The sequence below is a fragment of the Myxocyprinus asiaticus genome, chromosome 50 (assembly GCF_019703515.2).
Source record: "Myxocyprinus asiaticus isolate MX2 ecotype Aquarium Trade chromosome 50, UBuf_Myxa_2, whole genome shotgun sequence".
NCBI lineage: Eukaryota > Metazoa > Chordata > Actinopteri > Cypriniformes > Catostomidae > Myxocyprinus > Myxocyprinus asiaticus.
Window position 1 is genome coordinate 21,922,076 of NC_059393.1, and position 18,522 is coordinate 21,940,597.

The 18,522-nt window shown below is 38.9% G+C and overlaps 2 protein-coding genes across 2 annotated transcripts; both read right to left on the reverse strand.

Annotated features, from left to right (window-relative positions):
- Window positions 1–304: 304 nt before the first annotated feature.
- On the reverse strand, window positions 305–5,646 carry LOC127439252 (BTB/POZ domain-containing protein KCTD6-like). Its single transcript, XM_051695447.1, has 3 exons — window positions 5,071–5,646; window positions 4,647–4,735; window positions 305–2,662 (listed from the first exon to the last, which is right to left on the reverse strand). Exons 2-3 carry the CDS (start codon window positions 4,671–4,673, stop codon window positions 1,976–1,978), a joined length of 714 nt encoding a protein of 237 aa, XP_051551407.1. The 5' UTR covers window positions 4,674–4,735; window positions 5,071–5,646; the 3' UTR covers window positions 305–1,975.
- Window positions 5,647–6,702: 1,056 nt separating this feature from the next.
- LOC127439249 (pyruvate dehydrogenase E1 component subunit beta, mitochondrial) lies at window positions 6,703–15,620 on the reverse strand. Its single transcript, XM_051695442.1, has 10 exons — window positions 15,552–15,620; window positions 15,394–15,453; window positions 14,627–14,734; window positions 14,447–14,509; window positions 14,287–14,322; window positions 12,813–13,098; window positions 12,615–12,725; window positions 7,541–7,632; window positions 7,321–7,462; window positions 6,703–7,173 (listed from the first exon to the last, which is right to left on the reverse strand). The coding sequence occupies exons 1-10, from the start codon at window positions 15,585–15,587 to the stop codon at window positions 7,028–7,030; spliced, it is 1,080 nt and encodes a 359-aa protein (XP_051551402.1). The 5' UTR covers window positions 15,588–15,620; the 3' UTR covers window positions 6,703–7,027.
- Between the last annotated feature and the right edge of the window lie 2,902 nt (window positions 15,621–18,522).

The following is an 18,522-nucleotide window of genomic DNA, read 5'->3' on the forward strand; positions in this document are numbered from 1 at the left end:
GGTGTGAAACCTCCACACACACTATGTCTCCGTGGCAACATGCTCAACAAGCCACATGATAAGATGTGTGGGTTGACGATCTCAAATGCAGAGGCAACTGGGATTCATCCTCCACCACCCGAACTGAGGTGAATCACTACGTGACCACAAGGACTTAAAAGCTCATTGGGAATTGAGCATTCCAAATTGGGAGAAAAAGGGGAAAAATCCCCCCCAAAAAACAAAAAAAAAGAAGGTCATATGCTCTATATGTGTGTGCATTATGAAACCCATTAAAATAGATTATAACATTATGTATATAATTAAGGGAAGGTGTTAATGAAGATGATGAACATACTTAATGCTGCTACTACAATGGCTATTTTGATCAGTCTGGGATTGGATATGGGATTTGATTTAATTCTCTTTCTATTTTTTTCTTTTCTTACATCGAATGTGACACCAGCAGGCAGTACTTAAACCATGTTATTTCACCCAGAATGTTGGCAAAAAGGTCTAAATCCTTCATGAAGGTGCACCAGCATTGAGAAATTTAGCTTTATTTACTGTAATCAACAAACATTTGTAATAAATAAATGTATTTATTAAGTAAAAATAAATAAGGGTTGTGAAAAAAATTGCACACTCAGACATTCCTATCTGGCATGGATTAGATTTCTTAGAGGAAGCTAAAGTTGGCGAAAAACAGTAGGCAGTTTCCTCTGTAATTTTCTACCAAAGTTGTGCGAGAAAACATACACGTCTTCAATTCGGACGGAATTGAAAACTAAAATGTACCTAACCTCCAAAGGAAAAACTAGTCCTGTACAAATAAGATAATCGTTACTAAAAATTATGCAACATGCACATTACAAATCATTTTTCACGTATTTAAATGGAGGAAATATAACTAACAATAAATAATAAATAAATAAATTATAGTGCAGATACCACACAATCATGCAAACCAAGCACATTCCAAGACTCCATAATTTACAGTTTATGAAAATCACAATACAAAATATCTGCAAAGAAATTATAAATACATATGAACAGTGACATAATTTAAATTTAACACCGATGCATTATATTAATAATATATAGTGAATTTTTGCATATACAGATTTGGAAACATGACATTGTAGGAGGCGGTCACTTTTTCCAGAATGAAGGAAAATAGAACTTTAGTATGGTGAAAAGGAAAAATACTGTTTTTTTTTAACTCAGGTTTCTTATGTACATTATTTTCTATAGTGGTAAATAAACACACCACAAAGAACATTTTCATTGTGTCAATTATAGAGCGCAACAGCCGTGGAAGTAAAAATGTAATTCATTAATTTGCAATTGATTTTAGCTATAACTTTTTTTTCAAGAGACAAAATCGAATCAGTGTAGATACACTTTCAAACAACTTCTATATTCATACAACAAATTTATTGTATACTTAAATCAATGACTTATAGAGTCAACACTCAACAGTTTTATAATATACAGTCATTTCTGATTCGATTATGTAATTCGCAGTGCTACATAGGAAGAGTAGTTCGCTACTGCATAAAATAATTAAACTACACAGTCTTGTACTTTTCAATTTTTTCCACTTTTCAAATACATTTATGCTTAAAGTTTGAAAACGCAGAATGCCGTTTTCCTCCACCGAAAACAGTGTCTTTCCAAAACACTCTCCATTACTTCATATTGTGGAAAACGATAATGTTAATAAACTGAAAACTGATTTTTCAACCTAAAACAGATTAGTGTGGACATGGCATCAAATCAAAGTTTGTATTGTTGCGAAACATCTCAGAACTGGTTGGTTTGGTTCATGGCTTAGAACTCTTTATGAAGAATTTTCGAAATGCCTATGTAAAAAATTAATGGGAAAAATACTATAAAGAACTGAAACGGTAAGTGGTCACTGTTGCACTCTATTGGTTACCTTAGCCTTCGTCTCCATTTACAGGTTACGGAACAGAATCTGCAGTGCATTGAATCAGTCCTCAACCTTCTGTGCGACTCTACAGAAAGTCCAATGGTGTTCCACTGTATTCTCATTGGCACGTTCACTCATATGATGTACCCGTGTGTTTCGAATAATGAAACCTTGCTTGGAGATGTACTCCACCAAATGCACTCTAAGGGAGACCTCCTGATGGTAGTCGCATGGTCCAAAGGTAAATGACACTTGAAAGTCTCTGGTATCCATCATGTGTTTATTCCATCTGGTGAAGTTGTTGGAGATACCTTCAAGCAACGAGTGGACTTTGGTGGTTATGGTGAGTTGGGTAATAATGACAGCCACTGGATTTGAGTACTTGGAGAGTTTACGAGTACTCGAAAGCTCTACCACTTGCTCAAAAGTGTCCAGAGGATAAAGAGGTTTGGTGTCGCTTAAACACTGGATCAAGGGTTCTATCTGGTAGAAGTCGGCTTCCTTCCTGAGGAGCTCTGTCTCTTTGAAGTCACATGGTAGTGTCAGTTTTGAGGTTCGTAGGAAGTTCAAGACGTAACGAAATAGAGGACCATCCCGATCTATGAAATAGTTGCCCTGGGCATCTTGCGTGGTTGGAAAATCACCACGGAACATGGCGCCCAACATAGAGTCTGGATAACGCTGCAGAGTGGACAGCGATGTGGTGTACAAGTGCCCACCAACATTTAAGGTAACTGTGTCCGTCATCTACAACAAAGAAGAACACAAATGGTGGATGTTCAAAATATTAAAGGTGCAGTCTGTGGCTCCTTCGCAAAACCTATTGAGCTGCCTCGCTGCCTACTGGCTTAATAGGCAGCTGCCTTCTAAAGGCCAAAGTATCCTTTGGTTTTCCATGTGCCAGTATGTCTCGTGCACAGTATGCGTGAAAAAAAAAACTTGTCAAGCAGCCTCTTTTTTCTGCTGCACTTTATAGTCTTTGCAAATTATGTTCTAAAGAATCTTACCACTAAATAATTTCCTCATCCACTGCTAAGATTCAATATAGCTGTGTGCAAAGTACTGGCCAAACTTTTCTCCCCTTTTTCACCCAATTTGGAATGCCCAATTCCCAATGTGCTCGAAGTCCTCGTGGTGGCGTAGTGACTCGCCTCAATCCGGGTGGCAGACGACGAATCTCAGATGCCTCCACTTCTGAGACCGTCAACCCACGCATCTTATCATGTGGCTTGTTGAGCACATTACTGTGGAGATATAGCAAGTGTGATGGCTTCATGCCATCCACCGTGGCATCCACGCACAACTCACCATGCGCCCCACCAAGAACGAACCACATTACAGCGATCACAAGGAGGTTACCTCATGTGACTCTACCCTCCCTAGCAACTGGGCCAATTTGGTTGCTTAGGAGACCTGGCTGGAGTCACTCAGCACACCTGGGATTTGAACTAGCAAACTCCATGGGTGGTAGCCAGCATCTTTACCACTGAGCTACCCAGGCCCCAAAGTTCACCAAACTTTAACTTCACGTGGAATCTGCGTGGGGAAATTCTTCACCATCGGAAGTCCATCAGGTGAAATTACTGATCGCACGGACTCCCATTGAGATGAATGAGACCGTGCCTTTAAGTGACTGAATTGGATCAATGTACATAGATTTGTTTATTTGGTGCTGCTCTAGTTGGTTGACTGTCATAGCCACACTGTTTGCCAGCTTAACTTTCTGGTAAAGTTGGTTAACCAACGAGGTCCAGCCTAGTGAGGACACCAGCATTGAAAACAACATTTGCTTTGACAATACACCTATGAACAATGGTTACTATGGAAACTATGGTATTGTTTATAGAGCGTAAGGGAGTATGGATCATGGCTAAAAAGATCAAATGAGATGTTTTTGAATGAATTCAACTATGCTCTTCATAAAACATTAGTCTCGGACAAAATGGGTTCTATCCATTGGGATAAGACAAAATGGCTGACCCTACAAGTTCTTTCTCTTTTCTTATTAGACGTTCCATGCTTATTCTGACTCTTGGTTGGAACAGTATGTTTTGAAAATGGTAGGCTCCATTATTTAGCACTGGAATATACCCTGATAGCACACATACGTCCCCCTATACCACTGGGTGGGTCGTGACTTAAATATGAAATATAATCGTAATTTTAGGCAAGTTTTATTGTTTTGAGTCTTTCGTTTTTAACTCAAGTCTAATGTGAATCTGTTTTGGCCAAGTAGATGGGGGCGGAATCTTAAAAGAGGGAAGGGTTACTCTATAAGGGGGCGGGATAACTCCAAAACGCAGTTGCACCAACTCCAAAAGGGGGCGTCACTTCCACACACAGTAAGGTTTAGGGAAAGGGTTAGGTTAGGGGCTCTGTATATCTTTTCTGGTGGTTTGGAGCTCCCAAGCCCTTTCTGGAAGTCTGCCGGCAGCTATATCCTTTTAATTTAGGCCCTAATGACAGACTTATTATAAATTTGTTATGAATAATCTCATCTTTTGGTTTACAGTGAGATGAAGTACTGAATTCATAGCATTGTCAAAAAACAAACAAACAAACTCATAATGCGAATTAAGATTTTGGTCAAACCACTCACCCCTAGTCAGATTTTTGTACGCAATGCACTCTTGAACTCTTAGTGTCCTATATGTACTTACTGGGTGCACACTAAAGTGCTTTTAAAGCATGCATTCTATTCTATTCTATTCTATTCTATTCTATTACCAACCATGTGTGCCCAGTCTCCATTCTCCATCTGGTCAATTGTTTGGTTCCTCTTCAGTGATGGTATAGCCCCTCTCTGTAAAGTCCCTTCACCTGCAGTAACATACAGTTTACAATAAAAAATGTATTTAAATGAATGTAGTACCAATCAGAAAGACTGAATGTATACATTATTCGAGAAATATTTATAGCGTTTTATTTTCTGCATGACGCATAAGAAGGACACGCCTACAAATGGGTCTCCCCGCATGCAACGTTTCAGAAACAAACTAGAAAAAATGATTAACGCGACCAGCTCCGACAAAACAGCTATAGATATTGATGAAACTATTTAGTCGCGCACTATTTTAGCGGCTGCAACAATAAACGCTACAACAAATAAATAACTGATCGTGCATACACCAATAAAAAAGACCCGTGTATATTACCTCGTTGAAACGCGTTAAATTGTCAGAATTTTAATCGTGGCGACTCGTCCGATGGACAGAAGGCAGTTCGGTTTCCTCTGTTGTCCAAATATGGAGGACGCACGGGACATTTAAACAGGTTTAGTTGCTTTTCAATGGGCTGTCTCTGTTTATCAGGCTGGGATAAATTACTTTCCAAGCATTTGAACCTCTGTGTTCCGACGCGACTTGCTTTGCATGAGAAAAGACGGTAAAATAGCTGTAGAGTTTGTGTTTTGGAGGATGCACACAGTGCGGGACAGATGAGGTACATCAGTGTGGGACGGCCGGATAAATGATACGCCCACTATCTAAGCCCCGCCCCCTCGCGCATAATTTATGACTGTTTATCCATTCCTGTATTAGTTTGACTGTCCTACATACACTGTATTTATATACAGTGGCTTCAAAGGGTATATTCAATATAATCAGTAGTGAAGAAATGTCGATTACCACAAAATAAATTTCGACTCATCTCGACTAAAAAAAATCAAATAAAATAAAAATAGCAAAAATCAAGGTTACGATAAGGCACTTACAATGGAAGTGAATGGGGCCAATCTGTAAACGTTAAAATATATGCTGTTTTAAAAGTATAGCCACAAGACGAAAACAATGATTTAAGTATTATAAAATCACTTACTAACCTTTTCTGTGTCAAGTTAAATCAAATTTAAAAACTTTAAATTTGCCATGATGTCATAACGCTGTAAACCCTGAAACGACCATAAAAACGACTATTTAAAATAACTTTAAAGCTCAAATAATACACAAGTTGTAAAAGAATGAAAGTAAATGCTTTAAAAAAATTATAAGCTTCACATTTGTGCCTTTAAACCATCCAAAAATTGGCCCCATTCACATCCATTGTAAGTGCCTCACTGTAACCGCAGTTTTTTCAAATAATTAATACATTAAAAAAAGTTCAGATACATTTTTGTGGTAATCAACGGTATGCCACAAATGCTGTCGAACGAGCTTAACTTGTATCGAACCCGGAATATTCCTTTAATGAGAGCAAAAGCGCACTTTCCAAGCAAAACATTTCACAAAAACAAGTTTGTTAGGTTTTACATGGTAATAAAATAGATGTGCAGGTGACGCATAACATCTCCATGTACATTTTAATCAACATCAAGATTTTAGGTAAAATAATTCATATACAATTTATAGGCCTGTACAAGATAAAAGTATGTAGGTCACCATTTCAACAAGATTTATCCACCATTTTTAATCGGCTTTTACTTTTCACTAGTTCCTTTTAAATGGTCATACGGTGTGACAATTTTTTAAAAATTCAAATATTTCACAAACCCCCCCAAAACATACAAACACTAACCTGTGGTAAAGCTCAGTTTAACACAATCTAAAAGCATTCACAATTTGTACAATGGTTTAGCTCATCCAATCAGAGTCGGAATGTTGTTGTAATGTTGTTGTAATGTTGCAATAATGTTAAAAATTCTACAGTGATAAACCCGCAACATAATACAGCTTACCATTTGTTTCTTTATCCTTGATATGGACACAGACACCGCTCTCTCTTTCCTACAAGACCCTACAAAGTTTTCTTGTTTTTTAAAAAAGGATAGTAATAAAGTAATAAAGTAATAATAAAAATAAAAACAATCACAGTAAGTCTTGCAAACCACTGTGATAAAAGTTTATTTTTGATTACAGAACAATTTACAGCATAATACACATGGTTTGTTGTTTATAGCCACAATAAACGTTGTTGTCATGACAACCCCTTTCTAGTCAAAATGAGAACATAAGTACTGTGATACCGCCAATGAAGGAAGAGGTAAGACCCCATGTAACAGAAAGACACATAAGACGAAAGACATTTTGCTGTTCTCTGATTTTTGATGCAGAAACGGTCATAAAGATGGAAGGTTAAATACAGAGTCCTGATAGAGGTGCTGAAATAGATAATATGTTAAATGTTCAATGTCTTTTTGACAGAGAAGATGATGTCCTTGATTTGCGGTATGCTGTTGTCCTCCAAAATCTTAGCGTACGGCATTGGAATATCTACACCAGTGACTCGGACCGCAGGGGCATCGAGGTAATTGAACGCAGGACCTTGAATTGAAAAGAAAAGAATTTATCAGGAAACCAATATCGATACCAAGCTCTACTTCAAATGTTGAAGTTTTGAGTATTTTCATAATGTTAATGGATAAAAACACCTTTGAATTCCAGTAAAAAAAAAAAAAGAAAGTGATTTACCCTCCATAATTTTGGCAAGAATCTCCGACCCCACACCAAACTGAGGCCAGCCGCCCTCTACAGTGACGAGATGGTTTGTTTTCATAATGCTTGTTTCAATGGTTTCCGTGTCGAGCGGGCGAATTGTGCGCATGTTGATGACCTACAGACGAAACGAGGTGAAACGAAGCCAAAACAGAATAAAGCACATCAAACAACCAAAGGAAAGAGGACACAGTACCTCACATTCAATACCTTCCTTGGCCAAAACAGCAGCAGCATCGAGACACAGACTGACCATTCGGGAATGAGACACCAGTGTGATGTGATTTCCTTCAGCAGACAAGCAATAATTAATATACAGTTATCAGTTCAGTCCAACACAGACATGAAACAAAACACCCAATGATCACTGTCTTTTTACATTTAGAGCTTTGCTAAACAGCCATTTTACTTAAATAGAAACCACTTCAGTTTCCATCATACACAGTAGGCATGTGACGGTATTCGGTTATATGGTATATCACGGTAAATAACATGCACAATATTGGTATCGTGGGCACTTAAAAATACAGTAAATAATTCTAGATAACCTTACGGCCACATTTTTGACCATACAGTAGTTTTTTTTCCAATCAACGAATCAAGATTCACAACACTTCCTGTATGCAGCTCAAGTGACACATGCACACTCTAATGTAAACAAACCAGCGTGGAAGAGAAATGTGGCTAAAGAAGCAGCCGACCCTTTATCCACATTGTAATAGGGTTAAGTTGGAAGTGTGGAAGTATTTTGGGTTCCATAACAATGCTGAGGGATTGTTGGTTGGAGATGGTTTCCATTACTGTAAAACAAGTGAAAGAAAAGTGGCAGTGAAACTGTCGTGGACAACATGTCCGCTCATCCGCGGGACAATCATTGCGTTCAATTCAGCAAGATAAAGGTAAAAGATAAAGGGCCAGAGTAGCTCAGCAAGTAAAGACTCTAACTACCACACCTGGAGTCATAAGTTCGAATCCAGGGTGTGCTGAGTGACTCCAGTCAGGCTTCCTAGGCAACCAATTGGCCCGGTTGCTAGGGTGGGTAGAGTCACGTTGGGTTAACCTCCTCGTGGTCACTATAATGTGGTTCTCGGTGGGACGTGTGGCGAGTTGTGCATGGATGCCGCGGAGAATAGCGTGAGCCTCCACACGTGCAAGGTCTCCGCGGTATCGCTCTCAACAAGTCACATAAGATACACGGATTGACGGTCTCAGACGAGGAGGCAACTGAGATTCATCCTCCGCCACCCGGATTGAGGCGAGTAACTACGCCACCATGAGGGCTTAGAGCGCATTGGGAATTGGGCATGCCAAATTGGGGAGAAAGACAAAAATGTATAACGCCAATGTGGCACAATGATGATTTCAATATTAATTTCAAGTTGGAACACCACGCAACCATATGTTGTCATACAGTGAGAGTGAACTTGCGGTTATTAAAGTTGTAGCTACCTCGGGGGCCTGGGTATCTCAGCGAGTACTGACGCTGACTACCACACCTGGAGTCGCGAGTTCGAATCCAGGGCGTGCTGAGCGACTCCAGCCAGGTGTCCTAAGCAGCCAAATTGGCCTGGTTGCTAGGGAGGGTAGAGTCACATGGGGTAACCTCCTTGTGGTTGCTATAATGTAGTTCTCGCTCTCGGTGGGGCGTGTGGTGAGTTGTGCGTGGATGCCGCAGAGAATAGCGTGAAGCCTCCAAATGCGCTACGTCTCCGAGTTATCGCGCTCAACAAGCCACGTGATAAGATGCCCAGATTGAGGTGAGTCACTACGCCACCATGAGGACTTAAAGTGCATTGGGAATTGGGCATTCCAAATTGGGGACAAAAGGGGAGAAAATCCCCCTTCCCAAAATAATTTTTATAATAAAGTTGTAGCTACCTCCTTGCTATATATTAGCAACTGGCTTGCTATCCAGAAAAAACCCCCCCTGCATACTATTGTTGTAGCCTTGTAGATGGCTCGATAAAATTAGTCTAGCTCACTTTAACATTAGCCTCAAGACATGGTCTGTCCTGATCTGTAATGATCAGTGGACCCGTGGCATAATGACCATTTAAATATTAAGAAATCAACAAAATTGTATATTTGGCTATGTATCTATGGTGTTTATCGTAGTTTTTTAAACGTTCAGAGTTCTTTTCAAAGTTTTTTATTATCTGTTAAAGGCCAGTTTGGTATTGAAAATGTAATTAACATTTTTACTAAGAGAACAACAATAAAGTTGGTTTATTGTTCAATTCGTTTTTGTAATGTAATACAATACGGTGATAATACCGTATACCGTGATAAAAGCTTCAGCAATTATCGTGACGTGAAAATTTTATACCATCACCTGCCTAATACACAGTCACCATTATGACATTCAGGCTGGTGATTATTTGTCATGCAAATAAGTGAGATTAACAATTAAATTGTATTTTTTGATCATATCAGTTACACGTTTCACTGGGTAGAACAACATTAACATACATTTTCTAAATAATTTTTTTTTTAAAAACACTTAAAGTACTAAAAATGTGAATTAAGTCAAATAATTAATAATTAATATTTAATTATTATATAATTAATAATTATTAAAAATATAAATGTATATCTCGATTCACACGGTTTGAAACCTGAATTAAAAACCTGAATTAAAGTAATAAATTACAATTATTGAAATTAAATATCAATAATAATAATAATATAATACTACAGTAATAATCCGTTTCCCTGGCAAAAATGACCGAAATTAAGTGAATCTGAAAATCAAGAAAATACGGAATACATAACATTCATAATGCACAATATGCAAGCAGAGTAACATTTATGAAAGAGACATAAAAATAAGCATTTAATTATTATTTTTTATTACATACAATGTGGAGGGCAATAAGTGACTTGTATTTAAAGTATGCAATAATTGTGGTTCTCAAATAATTACAATGAATTAATCAAATAATTGATTGAAAGATGATTAAATAAATCACAACAGCTTGCAGTTTACATTTTATACCAGAAGACAGGCGTACAAGGTTTTTCTGGATATGTGGAGCATGCATAAATAATTTGGGAGCAGATCCAGTCTGCCAAGAGAGACAAGAAAGACCTCCATTTAGTCTGGCTGGACCTGGCAAATGCCTATGGATCGTTTCCACACCAGCAATGCAATGGAGCTTTTCCATGTATCAGAGTGTTTCAAGAGCTTGGTAGATAGTTACTTTGGGGACCTGAAAATATGTCATGAGACACAGGAGTACATAACTGGATGGCAGCAACTGGAAAAATAGCGATGGGATGTTCAATCGCTTCTATCCTGTTCACAGCTGCATTCGAGATCATCCTAATTAGTGCCAGACAGATGGCCCGAGGAATCCGTGCACAATCTGGGGTGAGATTGCCAGCACTGCGCAGCTATAGGGATGATGTCACAAGCATCCTCCAAACTGCTGCATGCACAAACAGACTCTTAAAAAGGCTGGAAGAGCTTTTGGCATGGGCCAGGATGAAGATTAAGCCAGCAAAGTTGCATAGCCTTTCTATTTGTCAGGGAATTTGAAGCGACCAGATATTGTTTGAGGTGGATGGTGAAATAATCCTGGTGCTGGCAGAGCAGCCCATTTGAAGGGAGAGATTGCACAGAAGATCTGTCTTATATAAACACATGGCAGGGTTGGTTCTGAAGCAGCTGAAAGAGGGATTGGATTAGATAGACAAATGACATCTCCCATGCAAATAAAAGGTCTGGTGTAACCAATTTACTTTGCATCACCACCTGATGTGGCCGCTTAAGATGTGTGAGATCACTGCAGCAGCAGTGGCAAGGATGGACACTTGTCTTTTAGAGATAGCATTGTTTGGAAGAAATGTCCTACAACTGCCATCACCCTGGGTTACAAACAGGAAAAGACCAGGCTGTTCTTAGAACTAAGGGAATCAACAGACCAGTCTGTGAGGGCTTGTCAAGCCCAGGTCCGAACAGGCCGCACCTAGAAGGCAGAGGAGGTTGTAAACAGGGCGGTTTCAAGACTGAAGCAACAAGAGATTTTTGGAAGAACCCAATCAGGAAGAGCAGGCCTAGGATGGGGGATGGCTCAGAAACTGTGGTCAGCAGCCTCTTAAAAAAAAAAAAAAAATAGAGGAAAGCGATGGTAATGACAAAAGTATCTAGGATGGAAGGGTACGTATTTGATCTGAACAGTCAGCCAGCAGCAGCAAGGGCGTTGGAGAGTAAAGGCAAATTCATCCAATTCTGGCTATGGTTAAGAAGGAAGGATGAAAAGTGGGGTGTGCAGAAATGAGAAAGTAGGGATAGGGAAGAATTGCTATATGTGGTGAGGTAGCATGTAGAATGGGGAGGAACTATTTCCGCTGACCCACTCGGTCCTTATCCAGGGGTTTCTGGAGAGGGATTGAGTGGGGGAGTGAAACTAGGCATTGAAGGGGCGGCTGAAGCAGTCTCGCGGCTCACGTCGCTCTCCTACTTAATCTTCTAACAGAGAAGAGGCCTTGGACTTGGGTAGGTCTGCTTATGAGGGGTGGGGGTGTACTGAACCCTGGTTGCATGGTATGTCTAGACTGGAAAGGAGGAATGTCTTGATGGGAAAGCAATGACCGCTGCCCCACCACCAGGAGATGTTCTGGAATTAATGGGGTGAAACATCCGTGATAGGTGGTTCCCGGCTGATGACCCCATAGCTGGTTTAGACATCTACCTGTACATGTTATTATTAGGAGTCGAATCTCTACCGCTCACAAAAAACAAAAAAGATAAAAAATAAAACTCAATTTCTCAATTTAACTTTTTTTTTTTTTTTTTTTTTTGTCTGCGGTTAACAAGAGAAAAATGATCTGCACTCCTTTTGCAAATTCTTTGTCATTTTATTTTGTTATAATTTAAGTCACGGGACATGATTTTGAGATTCTTATGCTGGAGTATGTTGCTCACTAGGGCTGCCATGAATATGCAATTTGGATGACGAATAATTGTTGAATAATTGCGATTATGACAATTAATTGTCACACCAATTGTCACATTTCTTGATATTGCACAGGGGTAGAATGACATGAAAAATAATATTTTACAAATTAAAATATTACCAAATATTTAAAATATGACTTTCTTTCTGTCCTAAAACTAAACGCATTATTTTAAGACTTTCCATTAAAACCCACAAGCCTTAATTCACATGAAGGAAGACCGTTGAGATTCTGTGTGTATTTGATATTTGACGTGCACAATAAGCACGATCATACGATTATATAATAATCGTAACAGGCCAATTGCTCACCCGGTCTTTCAATCTTTGCCTTTCCGATGGGTATGAGAAAATCTTTTGATTGAGCCTCCTCCGACATCTCGAATGGGACACCGTACATCAACTCGTTCTCCAAAAACACCACTGCAAAAGAAACAACAACAATCAGAACACCATTTACTTCCATCAGCCTCCATCAGCCTCATCCGGTGAGCTCGGTGTGGCACTCACCAGGGTTATCATCGCGGATGGCTGATTTCAGAAGGCCCTTAGCATCCTCAGCGCTCCAGGGACTGACCACCTTCAGTCCGGGACAATGGCCGTACCAGGCGGCGAAGCACTGGGAATGCTGAGCTGCCACACCAGCAGAGGCGCCGTTAGGCCCACGGAACACAATGGGAACGGGCTGATAGCCGGCAGACATGTAGTAAGTCTTTGCAGCAGAGTTGATGACCTGATCAATGGCTTGCATGGAGAAGTTGAAGGTCATAAACTCACAGATGGGTCTCAAACCAGCCTGAAAGAGGATGAAATGGGTTTGGGTGGGAACGTTTTATATAGATGGAGTTTTGGATTCTATAGAGCGCAACCGTCTGGTTCCGGAAGTAAAAATCCCATTCATTTTCTCCATAGGGGAACTAATTATTAACAACAGCTCTAAAACCTACCTACTAAAAACAGACCTACTCTGAGCTCCGACGTTGTTACTCGATGGCATATGCTTAGAATTAATCGCATAAATACTTGCTGAGAAAGGCCCCACATTACAATAATTAAATTTATAATGATTAAACAATTATAAATATAACATTATGAATAATTATAAAATGCATTACATTATTGTGGCAGACGAGTCAAGATAATACAAAAAGTCACTTTAAAAGTCAATATCTTGTTTATTTCCATATTATTGAACATAAGCCTATCATTGGCCTGCAGTCCACAGTAATCCATTTTACAACTGAATTTGTCAATCTGTCTGAGATAGATTTATTATAAAGCGCTTTTTTGTAAGGACACGTCAATGAAAACATGCATCAGATGGACACTTTTGGGGCATCTCACTTGGGTCGCATCATAAACAGCGTTTTCAGGTCGCTGTGTCAAGTTTAACGTAAGATTCCTGCATTCGGAATTACGCACTGTCCAGCTGTGTTTGAACGCATCCTCATCTTGTGCTGTTGCTAGCGTTAAGCAAGCCTGAGTGTGGTTTGTTGTCTGTACAGCTGCGCATTGCCTATACAGCTGGAGTTTCGCTCACTGCCCCCCGCTGAAAACATGTGGTACTTCAAGCTTGAATTGCTCTGATGGTAGAAATATTCCATATTACGGTCCGGGAACATGATTAATTGTGTTAATACTTTTAACGTATAATTGTTTATATAATTAATCACACTGAATTAGCACATTAAATCAACAGCCCTAATAACTGTATATTTTCCACTGTTTATTTTTTAATCCGATTACGTCTTTCGCAATTCTGCATGGGATTGTAGTTTGTTTTTTTATCCAGTTTTCAAATGCTTTTTTGCTTCATATCATTCAAGTTGTGATTCACCTCGGTGCTGGTTGATTTGGTTCATGGCTTTGAACTACTTTATGATAGAATTATGGAAAAAATACTTCCGGAACCAAAATGGCACTCTCTGATGCACTCCATTATCAATGTGGTAATTTCTAATAAACAATTTCAGCATAAACTCACCATAGCTGCACCAACAGCAATACCAGCAAAGCCCATCTGCATAGATGAAAACGTAAAGCAAAATGTAAGAGCAATTAGGAAATTAAAGACGTATGTATATATATATATATATATATATATATATATATATACTCAGTATAATAGGAATAACATCATTTACCTCTGTAATGGGTGTGTCAATGATGCGTTTGTCTCCATACTTTTTCCAAAGGCCTCTGCTAACCTGCAACCCAACCATTACAAGCAACTTTGGAAAATCATGTTGCATTCATTACTGTGACCCTAACAAACCACAGATAACAGGTAAACATCTAATGGCCATCCCGATAACACTACTGACCTTATATGCGCCATCGTACTGTGCGACTTCCTCTCCGAGCAGGAACACCCGTTCATCTCTCTCCAGCTCTTCATCCATGGCCTGGTTGAGTGCATCTCTGACTGTTACCTACAATAATCCAGAGCCTGTAAATATCCCAACACCTGACCTACCTACCTCTTTATCTAACCATCCCTTTAATTACACTGTTACAAAAATGTGATGGTACCATGGTCCAGTGATGGTAACCAATGGCAATGCCATGGTACTCCAAGGTACTTCCATGGCATGTGTTCAAAACACCATGGTATTGTGGATATGTCCACAAAAATGGTGATACGATAATTTACGCCCAAACAACATGGTGCTACAATGGTATGTATTTATATTTACAAAATACTATGCCATTACCATAGTTCCATGTCCCAAAAACATAGTTCACCATGGTAAAGATCTAAAATACTGTGGTATTACCATGGTACACGTGCAAACCAACAATTTATTCCCATAGTAGAAAAAAAACATGGTATGTTTGGAAAACACCATTGCATTACCATGATCCCATGTCCAAAAAACATGGTTTACCATGGTAAATATCTCAAATACTGTGGTATTACCATTGTGCATGTGCAAAACATGCTACTAGCACAGTGACAACCAATATAAGATTGGCTGATGTAAATAAAAATAAATAAAAATAAAAAAAACCTGAAAGCGTGAAATGTCCTGATTTTTTTGTTTATATTCATGCAGTATCTGTTGAAGGTGAGCGCAGCCGCATCACTGACCTGCACCGCCGCCGGCCGCGTCCTGTGAAACTCCCTCCGCAAAACCACTGAAACGACATTCTGACAGACAGAGAGACATCAGACACCATTCCTCAGAAAGTGTCCTCATAAACACATCTACTATATTTAACTAATATTCATGATTTCCTCACTATTACCTTCCCAGAGCGAAGGAGGCTCCTCAGAGACGCCATCTTTCACTGTCCTATGCCCGGGGGCGGGGCTGTACTAAAAGCGGCCAATCAGAGAGCGCGTTGTAAAATCAGAACAGGAAAGTCAGTGACAGCAGCCAATCAGTGCGGCTGAGTCATGACAGAGACGGAAGTTGCCTACAGACTGTCATTGGTTGTCCAAGGGCGAGAGAGAAAGCTTTATAGTAACCAAAACAATGATTTTAAAATCGGTCTGATTCACTTTGGGAAGAATTTAATCAAACATTCTAGAATGTTAATAGATTATCCTTATGTAAAATAGGCAAAACAAAATATCACATTTGCCAGATTTATTTAGGCTAACATGAAACTGTATCTAGGCAAAGTGCATTTCAAGGCAAGTCAGTCCACTCAGCGGCAATCTTTGGAACGCTCCAGTACAGCCATTTTCTTTGTAAACTAGCGACATGAAAGTATATCTCCTATATACTTGAATATGGAAAGACCAAAATCTCTAAAATGGTTGATCAGGATCAGTGTTAGGTGTAATGTATTACTAAGTAATTAATTACTGTAATTAAATTACTTTTTCATTGAAAAAAGTAAAGTAAGGGATTACTCTTACTTTTTCAGTAATTTAATTACAGTTACTTCTGAAGTAATTGTGTTAAATACTGTATAGACTATAGAAAAATTCTATATAAAACAAAAGTGAATTTAAAATCGAAATTTAATGTCTAATGTTAAATGTGTGTTTTCTAATTTAATTCAGCCCCTTTAAATTCTTTGGCCAGTTCATGGATTTTGTTTTATATGATTTATTTGAAAGAATTAAAAGAACCGTTTCATGTCTATCCTTGTATTTTTCATCTGGTCGAGGTTGATACGGGTTTTAGAAAGTAATTAGTAATAAGTAATGCAATTACTTTTCAAACAGAGTAATTAGTACTGTAATCTAATTACACTGTAGAAGATGTAATTATTATTTAGTAATTAATTACTTTTTTAGAGTAACTTACCCAACACTGCTCAGGATTATGAACTCAGAACATATTTAAATCAGCAGTTAAATCTGACAACAATGGTATTATAAATTGTGCTTCTTTAGCTCAGATCACACTAGAAAACGCTATTTTATAGTTAGTACGCATGCGTGTTCACGAGTTAAGCAACGGCAGAGACTATTTTAGCCCTAGACGGAGCACGGGTATTAACAGAGATCTTATAGTACTCAGATAACAACCTATGTGGTTCTATCATTGGAGAGAGCGTAACGGCTGTAACGGACAACTAGCATTTTACGACAGTTTGCTATGCTATACAAATGAATAGAGGAAGCCGTAAACTGACACCTTCTGGTCGTAAAACCATCCTCGACTTCTTTTATAAAACAGCAATTTTATCATAGTAAACTCCACACACAGTTCACTCCAAAAGTACTGTTTAGTGTAAAACATTTTGAAGATTAGCGGACAGGCTGTTAATTCATAAAATGATGAGCTGTTTCCTCACAAAAGCGGTTTATTCAGCTTTGTGAAGCATCTCTTTCATAGACATCCAGTCAAAAAGAACGTCCTCTTGTCTCCTCGCCAGTGTACCACCCGTAGAACGTCTACTGAACGGCCATGTTACGCTAATCTATGCTAACCTTGTAGGCTTCCCTATCAGAAGGGCTTTAGTATTAAAATGAATGGCATAAATAGTGCGCAACAGTGACCGCACACTATTTCAGCCGCCTGGGTTCTCGAAGTATTTTCCCCATTCAGTTCTTCAGTAGACTTTTAATAAAATCCTTCATAAAAGAGTTGTCAGCCATGAACCAAAACAGCCAGCTCTGAGGAGAATCACAACATCACCAACTTTGTTTTGAGGCAAAAAATTATTTGAAAATCGGACATAAAGACAAAGGTATAAGACTGTGTATTTACCCTGTGTCATGAAGGCACGGACTACAATCCCATGAAGCATTGCGAATGATGTCATTGAATAAAAACAATAGGAATATATAAAACTATTGATTTTAGGTTGTTGACTATAAGTATAGATGCAATATATTTTAAGTTTACTGCAAAATATACAGATATGTACAAATATATCAGTAGTTTAAGGGTGAATGGGGCCCAACTCGATTGCGTCATTCACAGTACATCATGGTCTGATTGGTGGATCTTTCTCTGCCGTACCGTGGGTAATGTAATTGTTTACCATGAATCCCACTATCAAACACGATTTTTAAACAATTAAGTTTAGATAACGCAGATGGTTGGCCTAAACGGAAGCAGTTACCATCAATGAACAACCTCAGAGCTCATGGTAGGTCTGTCTTTAAAGGTTTATAAGTTATCGTTGAAAATCAATTAGTCTATGGGATAAATTAATGGAATTTTTACATCCGGAACCAGACTGTTGCACTCTATTGGAATGCCCAATATGGCGGATGCAGAAAAGCAAGTTCCGCACTACAGGTAAAAGAGCCAGTCACCTTTTAGATACAGATATCGCCTGACAACTCAAGCAGAACCAGCCAGAAAAATAGCATTTTTAGCATTCGATTTGAGCTAAAGGTGCTCGATATTTGCTACCATTGTTGTCAGATTTTACTGCTGATTTTAAATGTGTTCTTTGATCGTAATCTTTTTGAAATTTCAAAAATTTCCCCATTTAAGTAGACAGGAGCGGTATTTTATGCTGCTTGTTTACATAGAAAAAGGCTGCACAGAAGCAGTGCAAAAGTGGCCGCTGAGGTGAAAGGTGGTAATGATTCTAGGGGCCCAAAGGAACAGGGGGGCCCACAACAAATTTAAAACTGTATTTTTTTTAATAGGAAAGGGGCCCAGAGCAATACATAGTCAGTGGGCCCAGAATTCCCAGCTACGGCTCTGCCGCTAAGTGATCTAACTTGCCTTGAAAAGGATATCTGTATCTAAAAGGTGATTGGCTCTTTTACCTGTAAGGCGGGACTTCCGTTTCCACATCC